Source organism: Astatotilapia calliptera, chromosome 18, assembly GCF_900246225.1.
Source record: "Astatotilapia calliptera chromosome 18, fAstCal1.2, whole genome shotgun sequence".
NCBI lineage: Eukaryota > Metazoa > Chordata > Actinopteri > Cichliformes > Cichlidae > Astatotilapia > Astatotilapia calliptera.
Window position 1 is genome coordinate 24,898,277 of NC_039319.1, and position 13,061 is coordinate 24,911,337.

At 40.4% G+C, this 13,061-nt stretch overlaps 1 protein-coding gene across 1 annotated transcript; it reads left to right on the forward strand.

Moving 5' to 3' along the window:
- The first annotated feature begins 1,124 nt into the window (after positions 1 to 1,124).
- On the forward strand, positions 1,125 to 10,654 carry LOC113010608 (zinc finger protein 271-like). Its single transcript, XM_026149768.1, has 3 exons — positions 1,125 to 1,192; positions 8,570 to 9,166; positions 9,518 to 10,654. Exons 1-3 carry the CDS (start codon positions 1,175 to 1,177, stop codon positions 10,196 to 10,198), a joined length of 1,296 nt encoding a protein of 431 aa, XP_026005553.1. The 5' UTR covers positions 1,125 to 1,174; the 3' UTR covers positions 10,199 to 10,654.
- Positions 10,655 to 13,061: the final 2,407 nt, after the last annotated feature.

A 13,061-nucleotide genomic window follows, 5' to 3' on the forward strand; every position in this document is an offset into this window, starting at 1 on the left:
AGAGTTTCTATTATTTTATTAGTCTGTTACTAAGCGCTAGTTAGCATCTCTGTCACTGTGTGGCACCTGCATAGTTTTTGAATGCAGCGTGCTATCCAAGCTAGCTAGCTAGCTAGCTAACGCCAGCCATCATCAATATAAGGTCAATTCCAGCGCCAAAAAATCCAAATATGTTGGCGGTAAAAGTGCTATAATGAAATCAATTTAAAAGAAAGGTAAAAAATAAATGTATTCCAGACTAAAACACAGCTGCCTTTGTCTTATCAGCAAAGTTGTGTCAGCCCACAGGGCATGTGATTGTAAAAACTGGCCTCACTCTGAGAGGCCTGTTGTTAGAATCATTTCAAAGATAATTTGATAAATTCTGATCAGTATTCAGTAAATGAGCCTGATTAACTGTTAGCAAAATAATAATGATAGGCCAGAGATACCAGAGATTCATTTTTAAAACAAATACAGCCTCGAACCCCAAGAGGGGATCTGTGTTTTAAAAGTACTGCAGAGTTTTTTAAAATAGAATAGAATAGTCTTTTATTGTCTTTGTACATATTCAACTAAATTGTGGGTGCTCCACACCAACTGTGCATGGAAAACAATATAAATAGTAAGACAGTAAGAATAAATTAGAGGACAGGTTGCAGAATGCTTGAAAGTAGTGCAATGGACTTGATATAAGTAGAGAATCGGAGTGTGACTGAGTGATGAGGGTTACTCAGATCATGGCTCAGATTTCTACACCCACTCAAATAGGATAATCTTCCACGGCACACCTGATCAGTTCTCACGGCACACGTATATATGCCGCGGCACAGTGGTTGGGAAACACTGTACTCGTTTATGCAGGTCCATCGATTGTTCTGTTTTTGTTCTTTGCCAGGGCTTTTTTTAAAGAGGAATTGCTCTCCTGGTACTGGTGTGCCATACTGCTGAATTTGGTATCGGTGCTCAAACCTTTTGTGTATGTTTTAAACAAGTTGCTCACCCAGGGAAGCTAAAATTTGTTGTTTGTGCTCTCAGATGAACATATGAGACACTTTGACTCTTCAGTGCAGTGTGGAGCCTAACAAAGTTCTGTTTTGTGTCCCAGCTGATCAGCAGGAGGAGAAGAGTCTGACGGAGCAGCAGGGGAACATTTACGCTACTTGGACTCAGCTCAGCCACTGCAGAGAAAACAATGAGTTCGACAAAGAAGGTGACAGATACTAGTGTTAAGAAATACTCCATTAACCCTTTAAGGCCTATTGGAGCAGGAATGCTCCGTTTTGCGTAACAATTTTAAAATCCCGGTAGAACTGCACTTAAGCTAACACAATTATTTTATTTAGGAATAGTTGTACTTACATCTTATGCCATCAGCTTGCCCTAGGTCACGTTTCCTTCCACATATGTATTTGCAGAAATTGCATAAAAAGCACTTGCAGCAAAAAAACATAATATACCAGAAACACGCTTTGCTGTTCATAGCACTTCCTATGTTGGAATAGATGCCAGCGCGAACTATCACATGTCCGACTTTACCTGCCAAAACCTGCCTTCAGCGACACCTATACTGGTGTTTTTAAAAGTCATGTTTGACTTTATTCTTTTCTGTATTGTTTCTGGGATGCTTAGAACTCAAACTGCACTGTTGGTAATAGTTTATTTTGATGCACATGCTGTTTGTTTGCAAATTTGCATTATAATATTTATTTTTGTTTTTCCTCAAAAATGCTCAAAAACAAATTTCCTGTGGTTGGAAACAATGTGCAACTTTTTTAAATTTACAGTTTTGAGGGATACAATTTTCTAACTACAAATATGTGTAAAAAACAAAACAAAAACAATTTAAATTTTTTTGTATTTTATTGCAGTTTTTTTGCACTTTATGTAGTTACTATGGACTTAATGCATAGATATTATTAACATTTGGGATATAATGGTCATATTGATGTATAGCAACTTGAAATGCTCCCCAAAATGGCATTAAGGCAGGGCTCTAGACTAACTTTTTGCCGGTACGCCTAACTTTAAAAAGTTAGGTGTACCAGCACAAAAGTTAGGCGCACACAAATTTTATAATAATTTATATAATATAATGTGTTTTTCTGGATACACTGTGCTTTTTCAGCATTCAAAGATTGATGACACCGTGTCAGAGCACTGGCTATGAATTTCAGAAGGATCAGGCCTTAACTTAACAGAAAAGTTAGCAATAGTTCTTTTCCTATTACAGCTACATCCACTTCTGTCGTGCCCAGGCTGCTCACTAGGGCTGGGTATCATCACTGATTTCTATAATCCATTCGATTCCGGTTTTCAAAGTCCCGATTCGATTCAACTTAGCCTCAGACAGTCAGAAATATTATAATTCTGATCATTTATCAGTACTGACTTCTTCAGAATTGTGAACATCACAGCAGATGCCTTTGTGTGAAAGTAACTGAGAATAAAACACAGAAAAACATGAAGGAGATTTTCCTTGTCTGGCTTTTTATAGCAGATAACCTTCAAAATATTCTACAATGTTCTGCATATAAAGTTTAAATTTCTTCAGTATTGAACAACAGAAAAAATAGGCTTTCTTGTCCGATGTCATTTAAGTGAAAAAAAGAATAGAAAAAGACAGCAGCCGACAGCGCTGTAAACAACGGTAGACTGGTGGGTAATAAGCGAATGAATAATACAGAAAACAGAGATTGGAGACGGGAAACTGTTCTTGAAGTACAGAGAGAGAGAGAGAGAGCTAGCTGTGCATGAAGTGTGATTTTAATAGTCGTGGAAGCAAAACAGCAAAATTCATTACGACATTGATCAAATGTGAAGCGCAGTTTGCTGCTTCTTTTGCTGCTGGCTCGGTGAATTTTGGTTGGAGAGAGACAAAACCTGCAGCTCAGAATCAGCGCAAAAAGACGTAATCACAGCGTGGACCGGACGCATCAGGATCGCTAAGCTGAGAAAGCCGAGAAAGACAAAGCTGATTCTGATGCGTTGGCTCTGTGTTTACGTCTTTGTGTGGAGTCCGTGTACCTGCTCTCATTTGCTGTTTGGTTGTTGTTGAAATGGTTTTGTGAGCTTTAATCTGAGAATCTGGCGTTTCTGGCAAAACACAGTTATATTTAACACTGGCAGTCCCAGGCTTCTACCTTTCTACCTTTAAAACCCGCCACCAGCCAAATGGCTGGTAGGCTTTTAGCTAAGCTTTAGCTTCAGGCAAGTGGAAGCTAAATTGGCTAGTCATTCATATGTAAATTGGGTTGTTACCTGGGAATTCTGGAGGGAGGGGAGTGGGGGTGTGTGGATGAGGGGGTGGGGGAGCTGCTAAAAGCGGTGAGCTTCCTTTTGTTTCATCTTGATGCATTCTCAATCATCCAGGGAAACAAATCTCCAAAAGTCACCAACTTGGAGTGTTTCAGTTTGCCATCTTAGGGAGAAATCAACACACATGGGTGTATGTCCTTTGTTGCTGAGATTTATTGATAAAAACAGTACAAAAAATCAACCATTTGTACACATTTTTACAAATAATTATAAAAAGTGAGTGAGTACATTTCAACATTTTCAGCAATCACTCACAATCCTGGCACTGCCATGGTATCTGTAGTCTGCATTTACCACATGTGTATCTGTTGCAGTGAACACATCGCACAGTGGCATGATTGTTCTTGCAATTGTGTTTGACCTGACACATGGCTCTTTTTCCAGGGCTCGGTGTGGAGGGTTGTGTCAAAGGCAACTGTTCTTTTCTTGCCTTCTTCGCAGCTACATGAGAGTGAGCTAACTCCCTTGCAAGCTCCACCAGGAAGTCCACCCGTCTTTCCTTCGTCCCGGAGCATGCTTGATACAGCACATGTGCATTCAGTGCTGCCATGTCAATCATGTTATAAAACACGGCAACTGGCCAGCGATGTGTTCACTGCAACAGATACACATGTGGTAAATGCAGACTACAGATACCATGGCAGTGCCAGGATTGTGAGTGATTGCTGAAAATGTTGAAATGTACTCACTCACTTTTTATAATTATTTGTAAAAATGTGTACAAATGGTTGATTTTTTGTACTGTTTTTATCAATAAATCTCAGCAACAAAGGACATACACCCATGTGTGTTGATTTCTCCCTAAGATGGCAAACTGAAACACTCCAAGTTGGTGACTTTTGGAGATTTGTTTCCCTGGATGATTGAGAATGCATCAAGATGAAACAAAAGGAAGCTCACCGCTTTTAGCAGCTCCCCCCCCCCCTCATCCACACACCCCCACTCCCCTCCCTCCAGAATTCCCAGGTAACAACCCAATTTACATATGAATGACTAGCCAATTTAGCTTCCACTTGCCTGAAGCTAAAGCTTAGCTAAAAGCCTACCAGCCATTTGGCTGCTCTCCGGGTTTTAAAGGTAGAAAAGCCAAATGGCTGGGCTCTGGGCCTTCCTAGTGTTAAAAGTCGATTCAGGATTTAATGAATTGATATCGCTTTATTCAAGCTACTCACCTCCCACTTCCACCTGCACTTTCAACTGGACCACGGCCAATCAGAGAGGTCCCGCCCCTTACTATCTCTGATTGGTTTAGTCCACGATAGGGGCATAATGTGTGTCTGTTGTTGACCACAGGGAAGGTTGCAGATTTTTTTTTTTTTTTTTTTTTTTGCTACCCGAACATTTGGTCGCACAGGTGCAAGCAAATATATTTTTTAGTCGCACCACTGAAAAATTTGGTCGCATTTGCGACCAAATTGGTCGCACTCTAGAGCCCTGCATTAAGGGCATGTAAAAATTAGAGATGGACCGATCCGATATCACGTATCGGTATCGGTTTGATACTGACGTAAATTACTGGATCTGATATCGGAGAGAAATAAAAAATGTAATCCGATCCATTAAATTTCAAAAAAGCACCTCACAAAACTTGCGACATGGCGTAACTCGACTCATAACCGTAGCACGTCGGAGCAGTGTGCTCACGTGATAGAGCGGCTGTGTGTATTTGTAGCCTCGCTACCAATCCGGCATTTCATCTCCGAGGAAGTTATCCCAGAGAGAAGTAAAGCAAGTGTGTAAGTTCGTCTCTGAATGTTTGTAAAGCATTCCTGCGATGGAACATATATGGAGCGACTGCCTCTTCTCTCCCCCTCCCTCTCCTGCTGCTACTTCAGTCATGAAATCATGATCAGCTGATCGGCTTTTCTGTTGCGAGTCCGTCTCTCTTGTTTGTTTATTGCCCACTTCGCGCCAGAAAGAGGAAACCAGCAGCTGAACAACAGCAGCACGTTTAACCTTGATAAGCTGTTGTTAGAATTTATTTAATATTACTTTCTACACCAGGATCCTTTTCTAGCTGACGGCTGGTAACTGTGCAGGGGCGGATCTAGCAAAGTTTAGCCAGGGTGGCCGATAGGGCATTAACAGGGAAAAGGGGGCACAAAGACATCCTTTTCTTTCTTATTCTCATTTAAAATGTCTAGATTTTAATAAATAATTATCTGAATCTTACACCCAAAGTTTTAATCTGATGTAAAATGTATAGAAGTCCATGACTGTATATAGTAACTAAGCCTAATATACCCTAGTAAGCTTTACTACTTTTTCCTTTGGGAAGGTACCATCTGTGCAGTCTGCAATTCTGTTGAAGAAAGATGTTGAATCTATTTAATTATTCTTGAAAAATAATTGATTTCTGTGAATCTTTTTTCACACTGCATCAAATTAAAGTTGATTATGTTGATTAAGCATCATGAAGTGGAGGGTGGGTGATTCCCTATCTATTTTTTTTTTTGCTGGGAGTTTTAGAGCCCTATTATTTAGGTTACTTACTCCTTAAAATACCAGAATAGGGAGGATGGAGTAGGATTAAGTGTATTAGATTGATCACTATTACTGAACTATGAAATATTTGGGTGCTGTGTATTTTTTGCATACAGGTATAACAGAATAGCTTTAGTGTTTTGTTTTTTAACTTGAGTATGAACTTATACAAAAACAGCAAGATATTAAAAAAAAAACAGTTCTGTTGATTAAAAAATACGGATTCATATAGGTATCGGCAGATATCCAAATTTATGGTATCGGACATAAAAAAGTGGTATCGTGCCATCTCTAGTAAAAATATAAACATAAGCTCTTGGTTCTATGGTAGGTCTTAAAGGGGTAAAAGATGAAGTACTGATATATATATTATGCAAAACTAACTGAACCTTGTGCTATATTAATGTAATGTAATATTCATGTAATAATACAATGCCTACATTGTAGAGGGTGACTTTGCCTCTAAAGAGGAAAATGGGCAGGGAAGAGGTTAAAGTGGGATTCAGCAGGATTCAACCCTAAAATCAGCTGTAGTGGCTCAGTGTGGGGAAAAGAGTCACAGCTCACAATCATTTCTATTGAGAGCTCCAGTCGATGTTCTTAATGTACAGGCTGTGATCAGCTGACCTGCTGCTCTCTGTGGATGTACACAACTGAATTCAACCAGATGTCTGCAGATGTTTCATGAGTTGTCCTGGCTGATTTCCATCCTCTACACCAGGGGTGTCAAACTCAACTGCACAGGGAGCAAAACTCAAGGCACACTTTAGGTTGCGTGCCAAACAAGATAAACATTTATTGAACACACTAAAACCATGTTTTTTAAACAGAAATATGAATAAAAACAGACAGGAATTTTATTCCAGAATAAATAAACTTAAAAAATCAACTTTAACTTTAAATGTTTTGATCTTCATAAAAATATATCCTGTCAAAATTATGCAAGTTAGAAATATGAACATGCTGCAAAAACCCCAGAAAAAATAAATGAAAACATACACAAGGTTGGAGCTGCATGTAGACGGAGCTGGGGCATTGCTGCAGGAATGGAACTAATAAACTGTGCAGGCCATTCAGTGTCGTACTTTGCCTTGAGTGTACCATTACACTGCAGCTCCATCTGAATCTGCACAGGTGCAGTTTCCACGTAAAGAAGAAGCTTGAAATTCTCTTTTTGTGCTTCACAGTCACCAAAGCGCCGCGAACTCAGTGCGCTCAGTTTATCAGCAAAGTGCGCCGACTTGGTTCAACATTACTTGGCAACAGGGAAAGTGAGACAGGTTGCACTGGTGCATTTGTGACAGCTTCACTTGAAATGCCTTCACTGCATCATACATGCCATGTCCATTGTTAAATCTCCCAATTCTTTTGATCTTTGGGCTGAAGGAAGGACAATACTCGGTGTATAAATGCTCAATCAACAATCTTTTATTCCATACAATTCAACACTTTTGAGCATAAACCATCCGGAGGGGAGATGAGCGCGGGAGGGTGTCCGCCTGATCTCGAAGCGTCTGAGTGTTTCTCACATTCTTATAGCTTCAGCCCCCCTCCACCTAGTCATAAAACCTAAACATTCACATTCTTTCTCTCTTACGGCGCCTAAGTGACGGCCTTGGCTCCCTGTTTTATCTCCTCCTGATGAGATGGGGCAGAAAACCTCTCCGGTATGCTCTGTTCTCTTCTAATCAGACAAATAAGGCCATGACTCTCTGAAAACAGTATTTCTTATACCTCAGCAGTATAATGCATCATAAAACAATATCACTCATTCACAATAAATCAGCAGTCTAATGTAATACAAATCAGTTTAATAACTGTAATAGTTGTCACCTTCTTCAAAGTCAGGAGAATAATGCAAACTAAAACTACATAATAATTTCACTATCTTTAATTAGGGGTATAACGTGGCATAAGATAATATAATAATCTCACACCATGAACTGACAGATTTCTTTGCTGAGCTCAAAAACTCTATTGAGAACTTTTTCCCAACTCAGCCAACGGAACTCTGTATGATAAGGATGTCACCAAACTCTGAATCATAGAAGGATGAAATTGACGGTGATTTAAACCTTTAAACTCAGATAAGATTTACGGTTTGTGTTACAGTGATCGTTACATGCTCCATTTATAGGACTTTACCACACAGCCTGGTGTATGATGCAGGATTGGATTTCATGTGTTACTGTTTAGGCTCAAATCAATTTGATCTTTGATGCCCGCAGTGATGAAATAACTCCCCTCAAATGACTTAAACCAAAAGTAACAAGCCTGTGTTGAAAATGTAAGGAGTAGAAAATACAGATTTTTTTTTTTTTTTTAAATGTAGCGAGTAAAAGTAAAAAAAAAACGTCAGGTTACAGTCAGACTCTGACATCATCCTTCACTGAACCAAGCTAGTAACTGTTACATATGATTTATTATTATCGAATAAATTATACAATTATAGAAATATATAATAGGAAACAAACAGGAAATATAAAAAAGTACAGACCTGGTAAACATTTATTACTATTCTGAGTGTGTTAGCGTTAATATTTGTGTACAAGCAGGAGGGATGGGCATGATTTTAGAGTGTTTGAACAATGATTAATTATCTTTAACAGCAGGTTGGATGTAATGTGTTACTACTACCAGTAGGTGGGGATAAGAGACCTTTAAGGTGTTTGGTGCCACACTCCACCTTCAGGTTTAAAACTAGTGTTAATGGAGGGAGTTTGAAGCTTCAGTTTGTTTAATGACTGCATTTCACTCACTGCCTCTGTTTGTATCTCTGTCACTGCAGGACCAACGTGGACCGAGAAGTCAGCGCTCTCAGGAGGCCGACAAACCTCACAGAAGAAAGAGAGAGAAAAAAAACACCTGTGACGAGTGTGGGAAGGATTTTACCTGGAAGTTTAAACTAAAACAACATCAGCTCATCCACACTGGAGAGAGACCGTTCAGCTGTGACTTGTGTGGAAAGTCGTTTTCCTGGAAGAATTCCCTGAAAACACACCAAGTCATCCACAGTGGAGTTAAAGCTTACAGCTGTGATCAGTGTGGCAGAGCTTTTATTCACAGTAGCCACTTACAGAGACATCTAGTTACCCACTCTGGAATTAAGGCATACAGCTGTGACATCTGTGGAAAAACGTTCAGCCAGCTAGGGTACCGAAATATACACCTACGCATTCACACCGGAGAAGATGTGTACTGGTGTGATCAGTGTGGCAAATACTTTACAACAGACACACAGTTACAACGCCACATGTTTACCCACACTGAGGAGAGACCTTATCAATGTGACCTGTGTGAGAAGACTTTTAAAACTCCACAGTACCTGAGAGAACACCAACAGATCCACACCAGAAAGAGACTCTACAAGTGCAGTTACTGTGAGGTTTGTATTTTTATTTTATTCTTGTAAGTTCAGTCTGACTGTTTGGAACAAGTCTGCTCATTAAATTGTGTTAGCATGTTAGCACTTCTGCTGCACCGAAGAGTAGCTCTGAGCCATTATTCAGGTTTTCATTTCATTTAAGTGTAAGTCAGATGTTACTGTAATATTAAATAAGTATTGCTGTAGTATTATGGTGGTAGTATTGTAGTTATTGTAGCCCAGTAAACTGAGTGTGTTAATCGAAACAGTAAAATGTAATTGGACGTCTGCAGAGATGCTCTTTATTTCAGGCGACTTTCAGGATAAAAGTGTTGAAGGACTGACTTACACGGTCTTTGTGTCTTTGTTTAGAAGCAGAGCGACACAGATGGATCCACTTCTCAACCCTGTCATCGCTGTGGTGGTGGGAAAGACTTTCGTTGTGACATCTGTGGAAAAACTTTCAGTCAGCAAGCCAGCCTAAAAATACATCAACATAAACACACTGGAGACAAACTGAAATACTGCAAAGAATGTGGGAGAAGCTTCCCCACATCAGCTGAGTTAAAACAACATGAACTCTTTCACAGTGGGGTCAAAAAGCACCTCTGTGATCAGTGTGGGTCATCCTTCACCACTGCAGGTCAGCTTAAAACACACAAACGAGTCCACACAGGAGCGAAACCATACAAGTGCAGACACTGTGACAAAAGCTTCTCACAGTCAGGTCATCGTAGCAACCATGAACGTACACACATGGAAGGAAACTACAGCTGTGAGCAGTGTGACAAGAGCTTCAGTAATCTCAGTTCATACTCTGCACACAAACGATCCCACGTTACTAATAAACTGTTTCACTGTTACCACTGTGCCAAAACATTCACTTCATCATCTGCTCTGTGCAAACATCAGCGCGATCACGCAGGGCTGAAACCGTTCCCATCACAGGACGACAGCGAATCTGAAGAGAGAGAAACATCCTCTTCTGGTTTCAGAGTCCAACTTAAAACCCTGGAGATCAGGCTCCACAGAGCTCAGGTCGGCTCTCCTTAAGTTTAAGTTAAAGTTCTAATGAGGCTGTGAATCAAACTGTTCCTATAGTTCAATGTTAATCTTTATAAATTGTTCTTCTGTAGTGTTTGTGTTCAGTCGTTACCTTTTTTTTCAGTGGTTGGATTAAAAATCAGTTTCAGTTGAAGTTTTTATTGAATGTATTTTGTTAAATAAAGTTAAAAAAATGTTAAATAAAGAATTGTTTGAACGACAAAGATTTTGAGCCATGATGTCATTTCCTGTATTTCAGAGTAAAGACTGAAGTGACGAATGGAAACATGTTTACAGTCATGGAATAAACACTGATGGGTCATCTGTAGGAAGTACTATTGCTGACCTGACAGACTCGACCTTGTTTACAAAGAAAGAAAGGAACTGATGACATGTGTCAGCAGAGGCTTTCAGGGTTGTTTAGAGTAGAGCTGATAGTCTTAAAGAGAACACGGGGATTTTGACAATTTAACACAATGATCTGAGAAAAATGTCTGTTTCTCTCATTTTCACCGTATTCTGATCAAATTTCCAACATTCTTTTAACATGACCGGTACCGGTCCGTGAGTCGTTTGGTACCGGGCCGCGAGAGTTGAGGCTCAGGTGTGAAATGTATGGTTTTCAGGGTTTTTATCGGTTTTCAGTGTTATTTTGTTAGTGTTTTTATCGTTAACTCGGTTTTCCTGGGTCTTTTCACGTGTGTTATGAATAAATCTTCTTTTTTTCGGTATCGGTACTAGTTTTATTTTGTTGAATTTATCCGCAACACCTTAAAGGCCGGTCCGTGAAAATATTGTTGGGCATAAACCGGTCCGTGGCGCAAAAAAGGTTGGGGACCGCTGCTGTAAAGTATAAAAAAAACCTCCTCCCCCTGCTACGCCTCAGTAATCTAATGTATTCATCAATTGTTCTCTTAATTATTCAAAGTTGGTTCAACTTATCATGTTCTGGGTTCTATCCTTTATGTATTTAATCTTCAATTTTATTTATTTGTGTAAGCGATATTTTTGACAACCTTTAACACACTTAAAGAGCCGCTTTCACCGTCTTCCCTCCAGCTGTTTCCTGTTGCTCGCTCTCTTCTTCTCTTATCTGATCATCTCGAGCACGTCTTGTACAACACTGTTACTTTTGCAGGCACACATTCAGTTACAAGCTCAACCACATTTTGCCCTATATACAGTGGGGCAAAAAAGTATTTAGTCAGCCACCGATTGTGCAAGTTCCCCCACCTAAAATGATGACAGAGGTCAGTAATTTGCACCAGAGGTACACTTCAACTGTGAGAGACAGAATGTGAAAAAAAAATCCATGAATCCACATGGTAGGATTTGTAAAGAATTTATTCGTAAATCAGGGTGGAAAATAAGTATTTGGTCACCTCAAACATGGAAAATCTCTGGCTCTCACAGACCTGTAACGTCTTCTGTAAGAAGCTTTTCTGTCCCCCACTCGTTACCTGTATGAATGGCACCTGTTTGAACTCATCATCTGTATAAAAGACACCTGTCCACAGCCTCAAACAGTCAGACTCCAAACTCCGCCATGGCCAAGACCAAAGAGCTTTCGAAGGACACCAGGAAAAGTATTGTAGACCTGCACCAGACTGGGAAGAGTGAATCTACAATAGGCAAGCAGCTTGGTGTGAAAAAATCAACTGTGGGAGCAATCATCAGAAAATGGAAGACATACAAGACCACTGATAATCTCCCTCGATCTGGGGCTCCACGCAAGATCTCATCCCGTGGGGTCAAAATGATCATGAGAACGGTGAGCAAAGATCCCAGAACCACACGGGGGGACCTGGTGAATGACCTGCAGAGAGCTGGGACCAAAGTAACAAAGGTCACCATCAGTAACACACTACAACGGCAGGGAATCAAATCCCGCAGTGCCAGACGTGTTCCGCTGCTGAAGCCAGTGCATGTCCAGGCCCGTCTGAAGTTTGCCAGAGAGCACATGGATGATACAGCAGAGGATTGGGAGAATGTCATGTGGTCAGATGAAACCAAAGTAGAACTTTTTGGTATAAACTCAACTCGTCGTGTTTGGAGGAAGAAGAATACTGAGTTGCATCCCAAGAACACCATACCTACTGTGAAGCATGGGGGTGGAAACATCATGCTATGGGGCTGTTTTTCTGCCAAGGGGACAGGACGACTGATCCGTGTTAAGGACAGAATGAATGGGGCCATGTATCGTGAGATTTTGAGCCAAAACCTCCTTCCATCAGTGAGAACTTTGAAGATGAAACGAGGCTGGGTCTTCCAACATGACAATGATCCAAAACACACCGCACGGGCAACAAAGGAGTGGCTCCGTAAGAAGCATTTGAAAGTCCTGGAGTGGCCTAGCCAGTCTCCAGACCTCAACCCCATAGAAAATCTGTGGCGGGAGTTGAAAGTCCGTGTTGCTCGGCGACAGCCCCAAAACATCACTGCTCTCGAGAAGATCTGCATGGAGGAATGGGCCAAAATACCAGCTACTGTGTGTGCAAACCTGGTAAAGACCTATAGTAAACGTTTGACCTCTGTTATTGCCAACAAAGGTTATGTTACAAAGTATTGAGTTGTATTTTTGTTATTGACCAAATACTTATTTTCCACCCTGATTTACGAATAAATTCTTTACAAATCCTACCATGTGGATTCATGGATTTTTTTTTTCACATTCTGTCTCTCACAGTTGAAGTGTACCTCTGGTGCAAATTACTGACCTCTGTCATCATTTTAGGTGGGGGAACTTGCACAATCGGTGGCTGACTAAATACTTTTTTGCCCCACTGTAGGTGTCTCACTCTCCATATGTTTCCTGTCGACTTATTCATGGCATGAATATCTTTAACACCTTCTGCATCACTACTTGCTAAGC

Excerpts from the sequence above, each read along its gene's own strand:
- LOC113010608 (XM_026149768.1), top strand. Across the intron at positions 9,167-9,517 it reads ACAAGTGCAGTTACTGTGAG|AAGCAGAGCGACACAGATGG; the intron begins GTTTGTATTTTT and ends GTCTTTGTTTAG.